The sequence below is a fragment of the Brachyhypopomus gauderio genome, chromosome 18 (assembly GCF_052324685.1).
Source record: "Brachyhypopomus gauderio isolate BG-103 chromosome 18, BGAUD_0.2, whole genome shotgun sequence".
NCBI lineage: Eukaryota > Metazoa > Chordata > Actinopteri > Gymnotiformes > Hypopomidae > Brachyhypopomus > Brachyhypopomus gauderio.
This window is the reverse complement of record NC_135228.1, coordinates 20,677,201-20,698,525: the sequence shown is the minus strand read 5'-3', so window position 1 is coordinate 20,698,525 and position 21,325 is coordinate 20,677,201. Positions and strand designations below refer to the sequence as shown.

At 48.5% G+C, this 21,325-nt stretch overlaps 2 protein-coding genes across 12 annotated transcripts in view; both read left to right on the top strand.

Moving 5' to 3' along the window:
* The window catches only part of ehmt1b (euchromatic histone-lysine N-methyltransferase 1b), a 38,900-nt gene extending 31,296 nt beyond the window's left edge, over window positions 1-7,604 (top strand). For 10 of the 11 annotated variants that reach the window (XM_076980787.1, XM_076980786.1, XM_076980783.1 and 7 more), the window contains 18 exons: window positions 802-947; window positions 1,382-1,525; window positions 2,325-2,551; window positions 2,729-2,923; window positions 3,149-3,231; window positions 3,325-3,431; window positions 3,534-3,656; window positions 3,837-3,938; window positions 4,078-4,182; window positions 4,406-4,560; window positions 4,926-5,093; window positions 5,298-5,442; window positions 5,562-5,639; window positions 5,789-5,904; window positions 5,998-6,084; window positions 6,362-6,440; window positions 6,938-7,113; window positions 7,324-7,604. In XM_076980787.1, coding sequence (XP_076836902.1) covers window positions 802-947; window positions 1,382-1,525; window positions 2,325-2,551; window positions 2,729-2,923; window positions 3,149-3,231; window positions 3,325-3,431; window positions 3,534-3,656; window positions 3,837-3,938; window positions 4,078-4,182; window positions 4,406-4,560; window positions 4,926-5,093; window positions 5,298-5,442; window positions 5,562-5,639; window positions 5,789-5,904; window positions 5,998-6,084; window positions 6,362-6,440; window positions 6,938-7,113; window positions 7,324-7,510 — 2,423 coding nt within the window. In that variant the 3' untranslated portion in view covers window positions 7,511-7,604. The remainder of the gene's footprint in view (window positions 1-801; window positions 948-1,381; window positions 1,526-2,324; window positions 2,552-2,728; window positions 2,924-3,148; window positions 3,232-3,324; window positions 3,432-3,533; window positions 3,657-3,836; window positions 3,939-4,077; window positions 4,183-4,405; window positions 4,561-4,925; window positions 5,094-5,297; window positions 5,443-5,561; window positions 5,640-5,788; window positions 5,905-5,997; window positions 6,085-6,361; window positions 6,441-6,937; window positions 7,114-7,323) is intronic. The other variant, XM_076980788.1, reaches the window with a different exon arrangement.
* A 150-nt stretch (window positions 7,605-7,754) lies between these two features.
* cacna1bb (calcium channel, voltage-dependent, N type, alpha 1B subunit, b) overlaps window positions 7,755-21,325 on the top strand; it is a 131,559-nt gene continuing 117,988 nt past the window's right edge. The window contains exons 1-5 of the mRNA XM_076980781.1: window positions 7,755-10,064; window positions 10,611-10,905; window positions 12,361-12,615; window positions 14,171-14,276; window positions 16,309-16,448. Coding sequence (XP_076836896.1) covers window positions 10,004-10,064; window positions 10,611-10,905; window positions 12,361-12,615; window positions 14,171-14,276; window positions 16,309-16,448 — 857 coding nt within the window. The 5' untranslated portion in view covers window positions 7,755-10,003. The remainder of the gene's footprint in view (window positions 10,065-10,610; window positions 10,906-12,360; window positions 12,616-14,170; window positions 14,277-16,308; window positions 16,449-21,325) is intronic.

Sequence of the window (21,325 nt, the reverse complement as noted above, 5' to 3'; positions counted from 1 at the left end):
TGGCAATCCACCCTGAACCCAGCAGCAACACGGCCGTGTGAAAACTCCAGTAACCCTGCTGTGTCCAATACACTCACACCAACACCCCTGCCATGTCGGTGTCGCCGTTTGGATCTTATTTAGGGGTAGGATCGTACCAAACCAGTCAGCAGTTGTTCTGTTTGGTAGTGCTGTATAGGGTCGGAGGGAGGCTATCAAAACGTACATGCTTCCAGACCGCAGGGTTATATTTAGAAAACGATTATTATTATTATTTCATTTGTCAGGTTCCGTGCACAGAAATACATTAATCTCTAAAGAGACAAGATGCTTGCAGCAGAGGTAGCTAATAATCTATTAACACTCCCTGTGCAGGTAAACACGCAGACCTACTCGCACTCCGAGAGAAGCCAAACAAGGCTTTTCAGAAACAGATAAGCTTTAAACGCCAGACGGACTTTGATGACATTGATGTGTGATTACAGCATTTAACATGATGTGTTTAGTGAGTATTTTGACAGTGGTGGTGATGTGACTTCCTGACAGATTTTGTTGGCTTGCTTATGAAAACATTCAAGTGGCTTCATGGCAACCTCACTGAGACATACAGCGAGCAAACGAGAATGAGGGTTTTTTTTATATATGTAATTTGGGTGGAGTAAAACCGATAGGTTAGGTGCTCCCAATAAAGCTGGTGCTGACTGTATCAGGGTTGAGCTGAGGTAAAACCGTCAGTTTTAGCACGGCACACGGATATCGGCTCCCATCGTTGTATGGGTCCTCAGATCCTGTTAACCGATGTCCCTGGTCTGTGTTGTACAGGAGCGTCGGGGCCAGCAGGGGGCGCCACCACAGACACGGTGCAGGAGCTGCCCCTGTGTAGCTGTCGCATGGAGACACCCAAGAGCAGGGAGCTCCTCACCCTGGCCGACCGCAAGTGCATGGCCACAGAGAGCATGGACGGACAGGTCAGAGGTCGCGTCGAACACCACTAGGAACCAGCGAAGGCTAAACCATTTTATACCGGATGCCTTTGTTTTTGTCAACACACTCTTCAGTGTTAATTTATACTGTTGGAGTTCACCTCATAACCTGAAATCCAGTATCTGAATTTTTTTTTTTTTTTTTTTTTTTTTTTGAAAATGGGATTACAACATGAAATATACAGATATCATCAAGCCTGTTGTTTAATGATATTTCATTTTGAATCAAGTTCTTCCTTTCTTCTTGATTTAACATTCATAATCTAAATAATGAACGCTTCTATGGTACCTTTATGGAAGTCAGTGTGTGTGTGTGTGTGTGTGGGTGTGACTTGTAAGCAAGAGTCTCCACTCTGACGAACCGTCTTGGCCGTGCTGACCCGCGGCGCCGAGTTCACTCTGCCTCTCCCTGCGCGTAGTTGAGCCGCTGTCAGAGCGTCGTGCAGAAACACGAGATGATGAGGCCGTCGAACTGTGTGCAGCTGCTCGTGTTGTGTGAAGAGCACCGTGCCGGGATGGTCAAGCACCAGTGCTGCCCAGGCTGTGGCTACTTCTGCAGGGCGGTGGGTCCTCGCTCTCCGCCCGTGTGCCCGCACGACGGCCCCGTTCGCCACGCCGTGGCTTTGGCTGTGTTCAGACGGCAGGCAAATCCAGTTTGTTTCTCAAATCGGGAGCTTTTGAGACGACTGCCCGTACCGTTATTCGTGACGAGATGGGGTTTGTGTGTCCAGACCTCACCAACCTGTCTGCAGGGGTCGCTGTGGTAATGGCGTAGGCGTGGGTAACTGTGTGTCTACGCTGGTGAATTGTTCCTGTAGGTTCCTTCAGGCTTCGGTTGTATTTGTCCGTGGACTGTGGTGTCCCACAGTGCTTACAAATTCTCTGCCATGAATCTCGATGCTCGGTTTGAATTCCCAGCACTTCTGTCACTCTGAAATTGACATTGTCATCGTTGACTGCATTGCTAGGACTTGCAAAACACACTTTGAAGTCCAGTTTGAGCATCCACACCGACACTGGAGTTCATGTGTTTTTTTTTCCAGTGTGTGCGTGTGTTTTTATTTGCTGTCTGGATATACCAAAATTACAACAAAACCAGATTTGGGCTGGCTGTCTGAACACAGACTTTAAACTACCGCTCATTAAATTAGAACCGCACAGATTTGCTTGTATGAAAGCAAATTAGCGTTTTTACCTGCTGTCTTCTGATATTTCTGCACATTTTACGCATGAAATGGAAGAGCGATGTCCCTAACTAGATTCCATGCTTCTAAACGGATTCCTAGATTCTAAAAGTCTGTTTATATTTTGTCACGAACAAATCCCATGAAGTCATCGGGCTTTCACCAACCTCTACTGTAGGGAACCTTCATGGAGTGCCAGCCAGAGGTGAACATCACCCACCGCTTCCATCGCTCCTGCGCGTCCGTGTTGAAGGGCCAGAGCTTCTGTCCGCACTGCGGTGAAGATGTGGGCAAGGCCAAGGAGGTGACCATCGCCAAGGCGGACACCACCTCCACGGTGCCCCCCAGCCAGGGCCCCTGCACCCCGGGCACCTCCGAGGGCCGGGCGGATACCACCACTGGAGGGTACGTAGCATAACGCGCACATGCATTTTAGAGCACCGTTTAGCTCGTTTTTCAAGTGGTTCTGTAGAGAGATTGATTCTCATCATTGAGTGTTTAATTTCAGTTTCGGGGTGATGTACCTTTGGCTTGATGAGGCCATTGTCGTAACATGTTATTTACGGTTATTTATCATTTCAGGCCATCTCACCTCTCTTTGCCTGGAGAGGTTAAAGCAGACAGCACCTTATCCAGACCTCCAGAAGCTGTGGACGAGTCTCCTTCTCCAGGGACCAGCAGACCTGTGCTCTTGGGTCCAGGAGCAGGAGCTGGATTTCCGGGAGGACCCCCTAAAGAGACGTTGGAAACCATCCTACTGGCACTGGATTCAGAGAAGTAAGAAAATACTCTACTCTGTACATCATACTCGGATGTAAGTATACTTGGATGTTTTTCGTGTATACTCTGATGTATGCAAGTATACGGACTCCTTCAAACGGCTTTTCCACTACATACTCTGCTGGTCATGATGTATTGCCTTTAACCCCGTCATTAATTAACATGCGCATGCATAATTAACCACTCGTTGGCACGTCACTCTTCCTATTTTTTCCTTCTCAGGCCCAAGAAGCTTCGCTTTCACCCGAAACAGCTGTACATTTCTGCCAAGCAGGGGGAGCTACAGAAGGTCTTACTCATGCTAGGTAGGACACGCCCCCGCCCGTCTGGACGCGGTGTCTGTCTCCGTCTTCCCCGTGGTCACTGCAGGAATGCGAGCGTGTCTTTTGTGCCCTAAGTGGATGGAATCGACCCCAACTTCACAATGGAGAGTCAGAGCAGACGGACGCCGCTCCACGTGGCAGCCGAGGCTGGACATCAGGATATCTGTCATATGTTGGTCCAGGTGAGCGCTACGTGCGTTAGCCGCAAGTGAAGGGGCCCTAACCCTCTGCTCTTCTCTCAAACTGTGCTCTTTGTTAAGGTTGCTTTTGCGTTTGCTTCTCAGGCCGGTGCTAACTTGGACATATGTGATGAAGACCAGCGCACACCTTTGATGGAGGCTTGTGAGAACAATCACCTAGAGACAGTGCAGTACCTACTGAGGGCTGGAGCCATTGTCTCCCACAAGGTCCTTTAGCTGAAATACTTAAGAACCGAGTCCACTGGGCACATTTTTAGTAAGGTTGATGTCCACGAGTGCTGCCACTGCCTCCACATGGAAGTTTTAAATACTTGGTTGAAGAAATAATTGATGGGACTTGTTTTCGTGAATAATTAAATCCGTATTTTTTTACTTGTTCTCGTTCAGGATGGTGAAGGATCTACGTGTCTTCACCTTGCTGCCAAAGTTGGACATTTTGGTATTGTGGAGCATTTGGTATCTACAGGCTTTGTAGATATTAACTGTCAGGTAAATGTGTTTAATTTGTGTCATTAGTGATGGGATATGTGCCATGATGTCACAGTAGGCCGTGGTGCCCTCAGGTGGTGGTGTTTGGGTGTGTATTGGGGAGGGGGGCGACATCCTCTGAGCTCTGTTCTGTATGCAGGATGATGGTGGCTGGACAGCGATGATTTGGGCAACGGAGTATAAGCACGTAGAGCTGGTCAAGCTGCTGCTGTCGAATGGTGCTGACCCCAACATCAGAGACAAGGTCAGTAGAGCTCGTATGAGAGATCTTCAGAACCTGGGTGGAGTTCTTCTGGGCTAGCACAGATTTTGTGGTGACATATGGGCTCTAGAAGTATTTGTTTGTATTTAAACATGGACGATGACTGCATATTTGAGACCATTCAGACTATTGTTTTAGAGATCGGCCTTGTTTGGTGCCCGACGCCAGGCAGATCGTTTTATGGTGCGGTGTGTCGTATTCTCAGGAGGAGAACATCTGTTTGCACTGGGCGGCGTTCTCGGGCTGCGTGGAGATTGCGGAGACTCTCCTGGAGGCCAGGTGTGACCTCAACACCGTCAACGTCCACGGAGACTCGCCACTGCACATCGCATCACGGGAGAACCGTCTGGAATGCATCACGTGAGTGCACGCCGACGTGGAGCCTCGAGGACACGCGTGTCCCGCAGCCCCGCGTGTCCCGCAGCCCCGCGTGTCCCGCAGCCCCGCGTGTCCCGCAGCCCAGCGTGTCCCGCAGCCCAGCGTGTCCCGCAGCCCAACGTGTCCCGCAGCCCCACGTGTCCAGCAGCCCTACGGGCTCTTCATCCATCAGTAGAATATAGCCGTGGAAGCTTTTTTAAATGAGCAGGCACTTTCCCCACGATCACCCGTGGCGGCCGATTTTAATAACATTGCGCAAAGTGGAACGCTCGGCCCCTGTGCGTTGTGACCGACGGCGCTCCGGTCCGAACGGAGAATCAAACGCGGCTGCATTGCGCCCCCTGCAGGCTGTTCCTGTCACTCGGGGCTGACGTGAGCCTGAAGAACAGGGAGGGGGACACGCCCGTGGAGTGCTGCAGTCAGAACTCCAAGGGCTGGACCACGCTCCAGGCCAGCAGGAGACAGAGGGAAGCCAGCAGTGAACAGATCTCATCCGCAGAGAAACTCCTCAACAGGTAGCGCAGTGTCGCCTGGGCTCCCTGCTCGTAGCCGTCTGTCCTGGGTTGCATTTACGTCTTCTTTCTTTCTCACTCACTCTTTCCATTCCTGTTCCTCGTGTGCTGGTAATTTCACAAGTTTTTTTTTTATTTTATTATTATTTTTTAACTTGTTCTGGTGTTGGTGACAGTCGCCCTTCTTGGTCTCTTGCCTGTGATCAGGGACATAGCCCGGGGATACGAGAAAGTTCCTGTCCCATGTGTAAACGCCGTGGACGGTGAGCCGTGCCCTGACGATTACAAATACGTCCCCGACAACTGCGTCACCTCCCCCATGAATATCGACAAAAACATCACTCACTTGCAGGTAAAGCCACAGTAATGTCTCCATGGACACATCGGTTGTAGGAGGAGGTTCTTGGGAGAACGTCTGGCCGGTCATGGTGGCGGGTCTCTAATGGGAGGTGTTTCTCGTGTCGTCCGCAGTATTGCGTTTGTAAAGACGACTGCTCATCCGCCACCTGCATGTGTGGTCAGCTCAGTCTACGCTGCTGGTACGACAAGGTGAGACCCGGTATCTTCTAGCCTGGATGAAAAGGGTGCTACACACCACTGCTGTTTCAAATCTCAAAGCTCCTCCCAGTGCAGTCCAGGAGCACTAACCCAAACATCTCCAAAGTTCTCTACACACGCTTTTCTGCCTCCCCTCCCAGGAGAGTCGACTGCTGCCGGAGTTCTGCTGCGAGGAACCGCCCCTCATTTTTGAGTGCAACCACGCCTGCTCCTGCTGGAGAACCTGCAAGAACCGCGTGGTTCAGAACGGACTTCGGTGACTTTGCCCCAAACACCTGCGGGATGTCTCGGGATTTCGTGACGCTCTTCGTCCTTGCTCTCCGACTGACCCCCTTTTGCTCCTTTGCAGGACCAGACTGCAGCTGTTCAGGACACAGGACATGGGCTGGGGCGTCCGCACGCTGCAGGATATTCCGCGAGGAACGTTTGTCTGCGAGTGAGTCTCTCTTGCTTTCTCTGTTTATCTTGTTCTGTCTATCTCTGTATTTCTCTCTTCCTCCCTGTATCTCCCTCTCTCTCTCTCTCTCTCTCTCTCTCTCTCTCTCTCTCTCTCTCTCTCTCTCTCTCTCTCTCTCTCTCTCTCTCTCTCTCTCTCTCGGAATACTGATCATAAGCCTGCCAGTCAGCCTAAGATTTCATGTCAGAGATGTTGTGGGTGTGTGTGTGGGTTATGGTGTTTGCCTCTCCTAATGCCTCTCACGCTGCCTGTGCAGATACGTGGGCGAGATCATCTCAGACGCGGAGGCTGACGTCCGGGAGAATGATTCCTACCTTTTCAGCCTGGACAGCAAGGTACTGGCAGACTACAGATCTTTGTTCCAGAGTGCCACGTTGGCTTAAGCACTGTACATCAGTGTTGGCCTGGGGCTTTGGTTCCTGGACCTTCCATCTTGGGAGGAGAGACGGATCCCAGCGGTCTGACGCATTTAAATTCTTGCATTTTAATTTAGGTTTCTGCATAGCACAGCAACAGAGTGATCTTAGACACTCCTGCAGTTATTCTTCACTGCTGGCCGTTTCACAGCTGAGCAACCTGTGCTTACATAATTAGCTTAATAAGCGCTAATGTGATCTAACGTCGTCGGACAGCCATCGGCAAAACCTGCTGAAGCTGCCAGGCAGTCAGACGCCCCTGGAGTCCTCGTCTCTTTAATCCCTGATTCTCTGGAGCAGCTCTCCTCTCCTGACGTGATCAGTCACTTGTGCTTATCTCTCCCCCCCCCCCCCCCCCTTATCCACCTAACTGTTCTCTATGCCTTCCTGAGCCAATGAGCACTGTCTCACCGCAGGTCGGCGATATGTACTGTATCGACGCTCGCTTCTACGGCAACATCAGTCGGTTCATAAACCACCACTGCGAGCCGAACCTGTTCCCGTGCCGCGTGTTCACGTCGCACCAGGACCTGCGCTTCCCGCACATCGCCTTCTTCGCCAGCAAGAACATCGGCGCCGGGGACGAGCTGGGGTGAGCTGTCCACCGGCGCGGCCCGACACGGAGCAGCTAGCCTGCAGGGCCCGGCCTGCCAGCTCGGGCCGGCGTAGCATTCGTTTGGATTATCAGATCAATGGAGCGTAATTGGGATCAGTTAAATATGGTGGGAGATAGAATGGAGTGGGGGGGGGGGGGTTCTTCTGCTAGAAGATTTGATCATGCTATGGTGGCTTGCATCTGCAGGTTTGATTACGGCGATCACTTCTGGGACGTGAAGGGGAAGCTCTTCAGCTGTCGGTGTGGCTCGTCCGTGTGCAAGCACTCTGCGGCGGCCGTGGCCCAGCGCCAGGCGGACAGCACGCCGGGCGAGCAGCAGTCCTCCGCCCTGCCGGACACCAGCTCCTCCGCCACGCCCCCCAGCCCCAGCTGAGCTCCACCCAACCTCCCTACCCCGCCCGCTCGACTCCTCCCCCGCCTCCCCTGACCACCAGCTGCCCGCACCATCACCTCCGTCACCAGCACCACCCCCACCCCCCCGGCAGCTCCGTGCCCACGCGGCGGGTGCTGGAAGTGGGCTGGCCTCGGACAAACGCGCGGACAGACGCCGGGCGCTGCTCGGCGCAGGTGGACACGGGTGGAGACGGACCGGCTTGGCACCATCCAGTCCTCCTCGTGTAGGACGGCGTTTGATTTCCTGTTGCACTGGGCTGCAACACGTCCGCTCTCACGTGAGCTAAACTCTCACGTGAGCTAAACTCTCACGTGAGCTAAACTCTCACGTGAGCTGAACTGCGGCGAGTCTCCCCACAGGATTACGTGTTCTTCTTTATCCGTTCGTAGCGCGAGAGCTCATGTCACTCTGTTACCTTCTGTTTCCAACAGCCAATGTACACGCACAATTCCGTCACCATGATGGTGTTTACTTCTTCACGTCGACCTTTTTTGGAAGATTTGGGGCGCGTTCACACTCAGCACACGACCTTCCTCAAGGACTTCACTTTCCAGGCATTTATGATGACAAACCTTTGAAATTCCACATTGTTTGCTAAATATTTTGAAATTCAATCAGTTTTTTGTAAAATCCCTTCAAGTTATTGTTTTTCAATTGTTTGATTATTGATTACATGAGAATTATCTTCATGTTCTAATCAATACCATTATGTTTCAATCCCAGTCTTTGTGCTTGAAGACCACACTGAGCTCATGTGGATACTGTTGACTCATTTGCAGACAATTGTGAACATCTGTTCATGTGGTTAAATTCTCGTCGCTACTGGCCGTTTGTTAGCATATTTGCAAATATCTTTTGTTGATCAGTTCCCATCTGCTGGGTGTGTTCCCCTGACACACACTGGGAGAGGGTCTGGAGGATTCGGGGAGAAACTGCCCATTCTGAATCATCTCCTGCATGTTCCTGGCTTTGACAGACTTGCCTAATCTGAAGTGCACAACGTACTCTGGTCCATTGCTATGAAATTTATGAACTGTTTTGGTTTTTATTTTGCTGGAATGACGCCAGTTGACTGTGGACCGCTCTGAAGGCGTTGGTGGTTCCCAAGGCTTGAACCCTCCTGTTACCTGTCCTGAAATGTGGCTGTGTCAGACGTTTCCTCTCAACAGCAACAGTCTTTTTTGTAATTTTCTTGATTAATACGGCAAGACTTCAAATCGTTTCCTTAAAAGACCATGAAAAATCTAATTCCAGACGTTTTTGGTCAAAGAATGTGTGTCTGGACAATAGGATATTGCAAATGGTGCTGAAAAAAACAGGTTTTGTTTTGTTATGTTTTTATTTTTTTATTACTCACTATGAGAATACAAGATGTAAAATAAGATGAAGCAGGTGTTGCTTTTTTCTTCAGTTTTACACTTAAATGGACCTCTGGTTTTCTAACGGTAGTCGACATCATTAGCCTGCTCCTGTTTTGTTCCATGCGTTCATGTTGGTAGTGAAGGTATCTTCCGTCGTTTTAAATGTTGGTAGTGTAGTCATGTTCTTCGTGCTGATTTCTGACATGTAGATCCAAAACACTGCAAAATGAAAGGAAAACGTTACATATTTCTTAAGGTAGACATGATGCCCCAACGCATCTAATGGTTGTACATTTTGTTTGTTTATTTTTTTTCCTTTTTTTCTTCAATAAATTTACTTCTAATAAAACAAGTAAAATATAATCTTTTGACTAGCGAGTAACAATACAGCCAGTATCTGACATGCCTGTTTCCTTCAGCTGGGCACCTCCTACCTTTCTGTGAATATGATTAAGATTGGCAATGACTGCTAACAGCTCAATAACGGATCGACAAAGTAACTGGGAACCGGTAAATTAAAGGACATTGAACAAGAATCTAACAAGAAAACATCCGTGTGTGGATGTTTCCGCTTGTCTGTAGTTATGTTTGATGCAACCAACACTGGAGCCTTTTCATTCTCTGTCATTCTCTGTCAGGCTCCGTCAGGGTTTATCTGCAGATGAGTGGTGGTGATGTTTTCCCTTTTATTTGCGTTTTAATACTCAAAGTTTATATCTTTACATTGCTATGAACAAACTGAGCTGAACAAACTGAGCTGAAGTCAGTAAGCCTGCTCTGGAACAAAGAGCGAGACAAAGCAGGAAGTCTGTCTGATTGAGCCCCTGCAGACATTTTAGGTTCTTAAAATTTATGACGGTTCTCTTCCTGATTATGGACAAATAATTGATAAAGTCAAACGGGGGAACTGAGGACGAAGGCTTTTAACGAGCCAGACAGGAAACTGCTTTTCCGCATTCCACAGAGCCACATCTAGAGGCCCCTACGTCTCCATCTTCTGGTGACTAGCACTGAGGCGAGGACGGCTTTGAGCGCTCCTCCCGACTGTGAGCCTGTTACACCTGTGAAACTGGATCTGTTGCACTAATAGTGAGGGGAAAGACCACGAGCCATGAGAGGAGCAGTGCCCCGAAACTCCAAATGGGCAGAAGGGAGATCCAGAGTGATACACGGTAGGAGCGCATGGGCCTCCCAGCTGTGGGGGCTGCATTTTATATAGAACATTACAACCTTACCTGCCTTTACTTTGGCTTCGCATGTGTTTTGAGTAAACTTTTGTCCATCTTCTAATACTTAAACCATCACCTTGAGGCTGACAGAGGAGATTATACTAGGGCTGCAAACGCTTGTGTGAGAATGAGGGCCAGTAATGCATTCCACCATATATTTTTTGTTTTTAGTGGTGTATAGATTACTTCCAGATTACAGAAAACTACATTTTACAGTCAGATTTTACCTATTCCAATTAAACCATGGGCCTTGTACCACAAGTCATGTTTGTTGAAAAAAGAATTTATAATAAAGGTATTTTTGTGCGAAACAGAATTGGCCGAAATTACACTTACTATGTAATAGAATAATGAGTCTGAGGTTTTTTTAAGTCCTTGAAGTTCGTGCTCACATGAGTCTTTGCAGGTTCGGTTCCTGGTAGCCTGAATATCTTTTAATGAGGCGTCTGTTTTGCCCCAATGCGCCTGCGCCTGCTCGCGTGACCCCAGCCGTCTGCTGGGCTGCGTTAGGCACGTGGCGCATGCTGACCCTTGGCACGGAGTACAGCTCGTGGGCTCGGACGGCTGAGCTGTCAGACAGACAGAAGAACAGGAGACCAGCAGTCGCAGACCTGCCGGAGACACTCGGCCAGGCCGACGAGACGCACGAAGAAGTCCGGAGAACCGCAGAGACCACTGAGTACCACACGACCATCGATCTGCAGAGATGTGCTGGGCCGAGCCCGGCTGATATCATCAGCACACATGACATGAGCCAAGAGGGAGTTACTCTCTGGTCCAGCAGGTAATGCCCCAGTGGAAATGGCTGTCCACAGCCAGATGAGATCTTTGACACATGTTCACATATCTATAAGATGTAGTAACCAAACAAGCTTTAAACCTCATTAAAGGCCTGATGAATACCACAGTGAGAAGACTGAATATAATCTGCATTCAGTTCGCCATGTCATGGACTCCAAACCCCAAAACCCATTTTGAGGAATAAGTCAAATCTCGCTCCTCGAGGTTAAAGGGCAGAGGCCTTAATATTTGGGGGAAAAAATGGATTGACAATTTGCAATATCCACTTTTCACCAGTAGGTGGGGGTAAAGGTCAGGACATAAATGATGTTGCGTTCAGGCACAAGTGCCTTGGGGTTGGTTCCTAGATCAGAGAACGACGTATAGGATGATATTCCCAATACTGAGCCCTTTATTTTGAAGTTGCTATAGATTAAGCATTTGAACGTTGTATTTCTGCAGGCAGTTCCACAACCCGATGCCTTCCTCAATAATCTTCCCTTTATTAGCACATTCATGCACAGGTCATTTACGTATTCACTAATTTACACTAGTTAAAAATATTACACCATGCAAAAGCCTTGTTTATGTATTTTTCCATAATGAATGCAAATGTTTCTCAGAATTTCAGAATAAACGTGACTTTAGCGGTTTCACTGTTGAGGCTGCTGTAATAATATTTAAAACCGTGTTTTTATAACGGGCAAATAGGGGGGAAATGAAACTATCAATACGCTACGCGCCTTGTTTTTATTTTAAAGAAGCCGTGATCTCAAAATGTTGCTTTCGACATTTAATGTGAATTTGAAGCACAATAAACTACAGTAAGAACTTCAAACGCGGTACTTGACTAATGTGATGCAGCCATCACGTCGTCCGTGCGTCTCCCTCCAGCAGGAGGCTGTACACACATGTAGCCGCACTTGAGGACCAGAGCTGATCATCATCTGCTCACGCACCTGGGTGGAAGTGAGGAGCGACGCTGCGAGATCTTCACCGCAAACGTCCGTGCGCGATACGGGGAGATGCGCGTCGTCTTTGTGGTGCTGGTGTTTTTTTGTGAGATGTTTTTTCTCTCCAATATGACGCACAAGTGATGTTTACATGTTGGTGCCGTGACCCGTCAGCCTGGATGAGGTTCGGGTGTAGGATGTGGGTTGGGTGTCGGATATCGTTCGGTCTCGTCAAACGCGCTTTGTACGGATTATATGTGCACAAGTTTTCGGGTGTGTTTTCTCATTTCCTTGGGGATGGAGTAAGAAGCGCACGGAAGAGAAATTAAATCAAGAACAGGCGATTTTTCTTAAAAAAAAAAAAAAACAAACAAAAGAGGAGAGAAAACCCAACATACACCGATGGAGACTCTAAGTCATAACATGTGTGTGGACTGTGATGTTTTACCTGCTTCACGAATCTGATGAGCGTTTGGATTTGACCTGTTGGATCTCCGCTTGTTTAGTATGGCTCGCTTTGGAGACGATCTGCCCACCCGCTATGGAGGTCCAGCCGGCGCTGGGAGAGGGGGAGCCCGGCCGGGAGGTCCCCCGGGCGGCCAGAGGATGTACAAGCAGTCGATGGCCCAGAGAGCCAGGACAATGGCTTTATACAACCCGAAACAAACCAAACAGAACTGCTTCACCGTCAACCGATCCTTGTTCATCTTTAGCGAGGACAACGTGATCAGAAAATACGCCAAGAGAATAACAGAATGGCCATATCCTTCTTGTCCAGGCTTTGATGTGAAAATTGATACAACCCTTATTTATATATATAATATAAAATAACAACCCGTAATGATATATCGGTGATAGATCATTCTGCCGTGTATAAAATCTGATAAATGCCATGATTGGAGTAGCCTTCATTCCTAAAGTATGACAGAATGATTACAGGTGATGATACAAGCACAGGCTGGCATCATCTCCAGGTAAATCTCTCCTGGTGGGCATGCCAGGGTGTTGGCATGGACGTGCTTTTATTCGTTTGAGGGCACAATGTCAAGCACACTCACACAGCTGCACACGTTCAAAGCGACGTGGAGCCGAACCGCACAGCTCGTACCGAGAGACCGAACGGACCGCACGGGTAAACCCGCAACACGTGCAGTCGTTAGTCATGACGTCCAGTCTTTTCTAGTTAGAGGACTTTACATGTGATGGTCAACAGCAGATCTGCTGTTGTATCCTGTCCTGCCACGAAGGTGCGACTAGGGACCCGAGTGTCCAAATCATTTCTTTTTTTTCTCGTAATCTTTCAAATGATCTAAGGTCTGGGAACAGCCCGAGGGAGACTGTCAGCCTCCCACCGGAACCGTTTGACTCACGTGCTGCGGTTCTGAAAGGGCGCTTTCCAGGGTCCTGAAATCTTGCACCGTAATAACCGGTGTGAAGAGTTGTAGGCAGTATGATCAAAACGTGCTTCCCGTAAGTCTTCCTTTTGGTGTGTTACAAACATCACACAACAGACTACTCATTCCCTTGTTTTCATACATACAGAATGCTAGTTAAACAGATGGACAGACAGTGGGTGTAGTTCTGCATTTAAAAAATACCCATAGTTTCCAGTGCATTGAACAAAATTATTGGCAAATCTCGGCACGGATGCGAAGTACGTGACGAAAGTGGCCCGTTAATCTTTAGGGTTGCTCCGTGGCCCTAGGGAGATTTGTTTGAAAATGGAGCTTAATTGTAAGACTCGCCAAAATGCCTGTTGTCCCTAATAGCAATGCCCCATTTCTCATTTAATATCTTTAATAAATAATTTAATAGATTTTAGGGTGTGGAACTTGGAATTGTATAGATTTATAGATATAGGTAGAATTTATATATTTGCCAGAATGTCCTAGACCATATGCTTGTATAGAATACTTGGAGTCCAGCAACACTACAATCATATATAGATATTGCTACATATTTTTCCAAGGCAGTCAATGTGTAACGTGGAATAGTTTTCTCGGTATCACGTCTTAATTTACCAGGAGGCACATGTTGATTCAGTCCTTGTATTTTGCAAGACAGGATTTGGCCACTTTACATTTCGAGTTGCATAACGTGGCTTTGATGATGGTTACCATTAGCAAATGTTTATTGTGCTCACACAGAAGTACGGAGACAAAATAGCATAAATTGACACGCCGTCCTATGATGGGTGGTGGATGACTAATGACTAATGTTGGGCCAAGCACTGTTTGCAGACGCTGGTCTTTATTTGCATCGTGTGTGTGTGTGTCGGTGACAATAGTGTGCGGATGCTCTCCTTGACCCACACACTCCGTTTGAATACATGATCCTGGCCACCATCATCGCCAACTGCATCGTACTGGCGCTTGAGCAACATCTCCCTGTGGGGGACAAGACGCCCATGTCTGAACGCCTGGTGAGTTCTTCTAGTGTCCGTTGTCCTCTGCCGTATCTTCCTCTACGTCCTCCCTTCGAGAATCTATCTTCACCTTTTGATCTCCTTCATTCTCATCATGGGCGTTTCTGCCTGTCTCTGTTAATGTTTCTGTCTCTCTACCCACACGTACCTTAAATCCCAATTTGAGCACATTAATCATTGTCGGTCATGCACTCGTGAGGGTGACCAGAGAGCTTATTAGAGGGGAACCTATCACTTCTCTGTCCGACTCGGAGATCCCACCCAAGGCTTGCCGACCACCCCTGTGGCCCATGCAGGAAGCACATGCCTCATTAAGCCCTACCCTGCTGGTAGCTATTGACATACACGTGAACACCATGCTCTCCCCGTGACCCGTCCATAACCCATAGCGAGAAGGCTTTGATTCCTCTCCCACCCCCATCGTGCTCCGTATGAACCACCAGCTGAACGGTGTTTGCCCAATCGCAGTCATAAAACAAAGGACCATAGTGACCCAACGCAGGGCAATCACAGAGGACTCCCGAACGGCTGCACGACAGCAATAACATCCTCTTTATGAGATGGAGTATGTAGGCAGAAATGGCCGTGGCCGAGGCAGCCCTGTTTCTAGAGCTGAGCCACCATGAAGCAATGTTCTCTTCAAACATGACCACCTGCTCCCGTTCCCAATTAACCCGATGACTGTAAGACACCATCAGTGACTCCACGTGTCCTTAAGCAAACAAAAGATTCTCCCCTCTGGGGGCAGGGACTGGGATCAATACTGAAGGAGCCACACTCCAGTCTGTTTTAACGTAGGTGCTTTTGTGCTGTTACTACAGTGTCAAAAGCTGTGGTGCTGTGAACAGTAGAAGTACTCAGTATGACACAAAAATGCTCAGTTTCCCATTTCTTGCATGCTAAAACCCTAAGCACCAGTAAGTCTTTAAAATTAATCCTTGTTTTGATCTATACACAAGCAGCATTCTGTCAACACTATCATACTTATAATCCTCTCCCCTCTGTTTATGCTCACACCAACATATTACTTCCTTGACTAAAGTTAATTACACTGAATGTTCTGTGTTAAATTATTCAAAACATGAACCAGCTATATTGGTAATAACAGATGATCAAGTGAGCAGCAAACATGAACTGAATTTATACCTTAGTGAGCTCCTTAAAGGTACTCTTTGTTCACTCTTGTCATTATTTCAATAGCCGTCCCTATGGCCAAGCCAAAGAATAATATGCAATATTCATAGTTGTCAGCATTTCTGACAGCTGCGTGTCATATCTTGAGCTCTATGGAATACAAGTAGAAGGCCCATAACTAGCAAAACCCCTGCAAAACACCTCAGAATATCACTGCTGCGTAAAAGCCACCATAAATGGAACCCACATTATTAAGTTAGATTTACATTCAAAAGGAATTTGAACTTTTGTCAAAATGCTTCTTTTTTTTTTTTTTTTTGGAAGCAAGCTTTAAAACAGAACTCACGTGAAAGGTTACTAATGTGCTTAGAAGTGGTGATGTGGAGGTCAGGCCAGCGTAAGTGCTTGAACCGCCATGGGCCTTTGGTGATATTCATGGGTGAGATTTCAAAAGCAGTGTTGTGCTTTGCTTAGAGCAGCTTCTTCAATGTGATTTACAGAGACATGCATTCCTCTTTTGCACACGCTCTTCTTTGTTCAGTGAGCCGTACAGCGAGTGTATTTCTCCTACAATACTTGGTTAGAGATACATTTTTCCATTTCTTAGCTTTATCCAAACAGGTTTTTGGTTCTATGTTATATTTACTCGGGGGGATTTGTCCAAACTTGACTCAGGTTCCCTTCACTGTCACTGTGCTGGTCTCTCCACTTGGTCTGGACCTTCTCCCGTTCCTCAGTCCGTTCTGAACGTGTCGGAGGGGAACGTGGACAAGGCTGTGTGTCTCTCCCACTCCTTTACTCTCTGTCCATCTCTCCATTCATGCGTCATTCATCGGTCTCTTCGTTCGAACAAAAACAGCCATCCTTTATTCATGCTCTCCCTCTCTCTTTGCAGGACGACACGGAGCCCTACTTTATTGGAATATTCTGTTTTGAGGCTGGCATTAAGATCATCGCCCTGGGCTTCGTTTTCCACAAAGGATCCTACCTCCGCAATGGCTGGAACGTAATGGACTTTGTGGTCGTGCTCACTGGGTGAGTTCACAGCCCCAGGATGGAGGCTCAGTATTCAGGAGATAGGTGTGTGTGTGTGTGCGCATGTGCGTGTGTGAGTGTGTGAATGAGTGCGTGCGTGTATGTACTAGCAAGTTTGTGGGTGTGTGCATATGTGCTTTGGGTGTTCATGAAATTGGAGGCTCTGTATTATTTTTTTGTTGAAGTGCTTGTAACATTGTGTACGTCCCGGGTTCCTGTGCATACTGAGTGAACACACACACACACACACACACACACACACACACACACACACAGTGTATGTCCCGGATTAATGTGCGTACTGTTGTGAACAATTCCCTGTGGCAGGTTTGTCCATCAGTAAGCAGAAGAAGAAGACATTTAGAGAAGAAATAAGCAAAAGCAAACCATGTCTGACATGCTGGATCACAGCAACTTCCCTGTCTATGCTTCCACAGTGGTCCTTGTTGGGCTTTCAAAGAGGAGGGTTGTGATGTTGCCTTACCTTTCCTTTTTAAGTGTGCATCACTTTCTATCTAGACCCACCTTTATCCAGCAAGCGTTCAAGGCATTGTAATTACCCACAAAGAGAATTAAGCACTGTAAGGTAATTTGATGAAATCTTTTCTTCTGCATTGTGGGATTCCAAGAGCGCTGATGTCACTAGCTTTGGTCCACACACTCTTTTCTAAATGGAGGAATAACAGAACGGTCCAGTGTTATAATTCTGAAACATCAGGGCACTTCATCTATGCAGCCAGTCATCTGTTCTTAGTCGGCGTACCCGAGGAGCGCCACCTGGTGGCTGTCTCTGCCACACTGTGTGTTTTCCCTGTCTTCAGTCTGAATCACTGCCCAAAACAGCTGTATGTTCCTCCATGTGATTACACACTTAAAGAGTTTAGGACTAGGGTTGGGAACCCATTGGTCTAAAATGTAGACCTGGCCGACTGTACATTAAAGTGTATCGCCTGAGGTCTGTTCATTTAACAATACTTGGTGGTTTTTCTGCTTTATGTCATGTAGCTGTTGCATTTATTAACTTCCGTGACAGTCCTGCTAAAGCACGTTGGGTTTAAATGGTTTGCTCATGGGGACAGGGCCAGTAGTCGTCTCCCAGTCCTTGTAAATGTCCGTCTTCATTGCCTGCGTGTGCTTTTATTAAACCACTTTGTAATCTCAAGCATCGACTCTGTTGTCGGAAGGACTTTCGTCACTTTATTTTGTTTGGACGTCATAAACTGCTGTCTCGCTGTTCTCATGCATCACCGTGGGGCTCGTCACCTAGCTGGGACAGAATGGACCCTTCCAAGTCCCTCTAGCCGCAGTCCCAGCCCAAGGACATCAGGGACATGTCCGCTCCCATAACCTGTCCAGTGCACTCCCCTCACGTCACGTTCCTATGTTCCTCTCCCTTATTACCATGTGCTCTTAACATCCTGGCCATGATGGTTCGTAGATTATGTGTGCGGGCCTGACTGTAAACCTCCTGACTGTAAAGCCTTCACTAAAATACATTACACATCCCTGCATAGACAGTAGAGTGCCTGAGGTATTTGTGAGTTGTAAGTAGTTCTACATGAGATACCAAAATCTCAACATTTTAATTAGTTTAGCATTTAGATTTTTTTTTAAAGCAGAGTCCACTATATGGCTACACACACGCTAATTACTGAGCACAGGTGTTTCAGTCACATGCCTTGTTGAGGTGTGGAAAGAATGTTTATTTAGTGAATGAGAGTGCGTTTGGTGTGTGTTACCTGATCAGATCAGGAGTCTTTGAAGGGGCAATGTGCTACGCACTCCCAGACAGAGCTCTGCTGTTACCATCGGCGACCGTTACCTCGACAACAGAAGTCTGGTCCCGTGCCGTCCTTAAGCAACCTCTTGATTCTTGGAGATGATGGCATGTCTTCCTCTTCCCCATCACAATCTGCCGTCCACGGACCGCGCCGGCACCCGTCAACCGAACGCACAACTCCAGTGGGTTCCCCATGAACTCCCAGCCATCTCTCTGTCCAATTACACGGATTCATTCAAAGGTGCTTTTGTTCTTGCTGGGGTGGAAATGCATCTCTGCGCTTGATGTCTGGACTGCTGGAAACAGTGTTGAGAGCTTCAGCAGATCCAGCAGAGAACGAACGTGACTGTGATTGTGATTGTGACTGTTTTCCCAAAGGGAAAAAGAGAGAGAGAGAGAGAGAGAGAGAGAGAGAGAGAGAGAGAGAGAGAGAGCAAGAGTCAACCTGTCACTTAGCACCTGAGGAACTGATGTCAGTAATCGCATTCTGTAATCTCTGTGCAGTGCGCTCCATCTGTCCGTCTGTTTCTCTCGCTCTCTCCAGGTTCCCCTCCCCCCTCCTCCTCTCTCCCTCTCTCCGTAACCTTTGTACCTGCGATAGCTGCTTCACCAGGGCAGGCATGAGGCCTCCGTGAGCGCGTGGCACAACCTGGTGGACGGTGGAAGAGAACTCGTCAAAAAGAGACCGTCGAGAAATGAATGAAGCGAAACGCCAAGCTGTGTACTGCAGACCGGTCTAACTGGTCTGTGGCACGTGTGTGTGTGTGTGTGTGTGTGTGTGTGTGTGTGTGTGTGTGTGTGTTGTACAAGGTTATAACTGAGCACACTTTTTCTCCCATATACCTCAAATCCCTCTCTGATATTCCTGCCCTGAGGTCACTTCCTGTTTTCAATACTAGCTCATTAATAGATTATCCTGTACAATGACGCAGCAGCTAAACAGTTTTATGGAACATTCTGCATTTTTCCCCCGCTTCATTTCCAGTTCAATCTAACTATCAAGATTTTCTGAAAACTATTGATCTAATGTCGGTGATGATATTGATTTGTGAGAACAAATTTGTTGGTTAATTAGAAAATATAGTATTTCTGTGTATCCTTCTGTGTTCTTTACGTATTAAAAACGTCATCCACCCACTCAGGCGCGGAGAAACCGCTTACCATGCACCGATTGGATGCATTACTACAACTTAGTCTCTGATTGGCTGTATGTAAATCTCTCCTATAAGATGGCTCTTTCTCCTTGTGCCCAGTGGCTCCGCCCTGCCGTCCTTGGGCAGGCGTCACCTGGCTGTTCTCAGCTCAGCCGGACTGGATGCGTGGCTGCTGCATGATGAGGCAGGGCCCACTGTGGCTGATCTGGGGACAGGCGGACGTTTTTGCGCCCTGCTCTCATCATGCAGGTGGAGCTGCGCGTGTGAGAATGAGCCACGGTGTCACCTGCCCTCGGGTACGGATCGATAGCGGCAGGAACACGGCGAGCAGGCGGACCCGGCGGACCCGGCGGTCTGGGCTACAAGAGCTTACGCAATATTTATTTCTATTGCCGTTGTCCATTATCTAGATCTAAGGTTACTTGGCGCTCTCTTACGTGTTTCAGAGGCGGAGGCGGAGATGGACAGACCCAGCTCGGTCCATTAAATGCCTTTTCTCTGGTGTTGTGTTTTGTGTGTAAGGGTGTGTGGGTGAAGTTTTTGGTCAAGACTGACCTGAGAGTGAAATGAAACATGAAGGGTATCTTCTGAGGATGAGGTGTAACGTGAGCCGTAAAGAACGTGTGCCCTGCTCTCCTTGATCAGCCTGATCTCCTCCAGACTCTCCGCCCACTCGGGCTCTGAGCTACATCACTCCTCGTGCGGGCGGAGGATGTGAGGAGTCCCGGCAGACCGTCCTCACATCATTCTGATGTTGTGGCTGCTGCCTGTTTCTATGGTTACAGCCCCCCCCCAAACCCTTCCCCCTGATGATGGCTAAACACTACCGACTCCCAGGGCCTTCTAGCACATCTCTGAGTGGGGGGAGGTGTTTGACTCGTTGTGTCATACCCCAGGACGGGGTAGGTCCCCGAGGGCAGGCAGAACCAGCGTGAGGCTGGCTGCTCATTCTGCTACCCCCCCTATCATCATTGCAGAGCTCGTCTTCAAGCTCTGACCCGAATGCGTTCGATGAGCACGTGGGTCCCATTGTCTCTTCCCGCCCGTCGTCTCCACCCCCTGCCGATCGTTATTCTCCGAGCTCCAGCGGTGGCAAAACAGCTGTGCCCTGGGCCGCTCCTGCCGGGCGCCCGAGCCCTTGACTTCAAAGACGAGCACCGGGGCCCGGCCCGCTTTCATGTGTGCGCTGTCCAGCCAAGCGGCGTGTGCCTTCAAAGTGGCCGCACCGCGCTTTGCTCCGTCCACGGCCGTGCGGGTTCGAGTGCCGTTTGGATGCTCGCCAGCGTCTCCTCACACACACAGCGACTCTCTCTCCCTCGAGGTTTGATGTTGAGCTCCGTGAGTGTGCGCACACGCGTCTCCGTGGGCGTAGAAGCCCACACGGCGTGAAGGACGCCTCTTCCGCACATGTGTGTAGCGGCCCGGCGCCCAGGGACTTGGCCTTGTACTGCTGCAGGAAGCAGAGCTCTTCCTCCTGGGCACACGCGCTGCAGGAACGTAGCGCGTGTTGGTGGGAACGTAGCGCGTATTGGTGGGAACGTAGCGCGTGTTACTGAAGAAGGAATGAAAGTGGACACATTTGTTTTAGGGTGTGTACACATACAGCCTGAGAGACAAAAACAGCACAAAGCTAAATTTCACACTTAATTTCCAATGTGGTTTAACATTTGTACATTTGTTGACAGTTGAAACTTGAAAACTCACCCTGACACTTATACAATCTGGTCATTTTTGTTTTCATCTCCAGTATCGGGTCTGAAAACCTTGGAATATTGTGATAAGGTTTTGTTCTTGGATGCTCTCATGAAAGTGGGTGTTTTGAAATGGGTGGCTTTGGTGTGCCGGTGATGGTGGCCGACGTGTTTTCTTTAGAGATGCTTTGTGAGTTTTTCCTGAGTTGCATGTTGATTTCAGGGCTTGACAGAAATGATGCGGACAAGCTC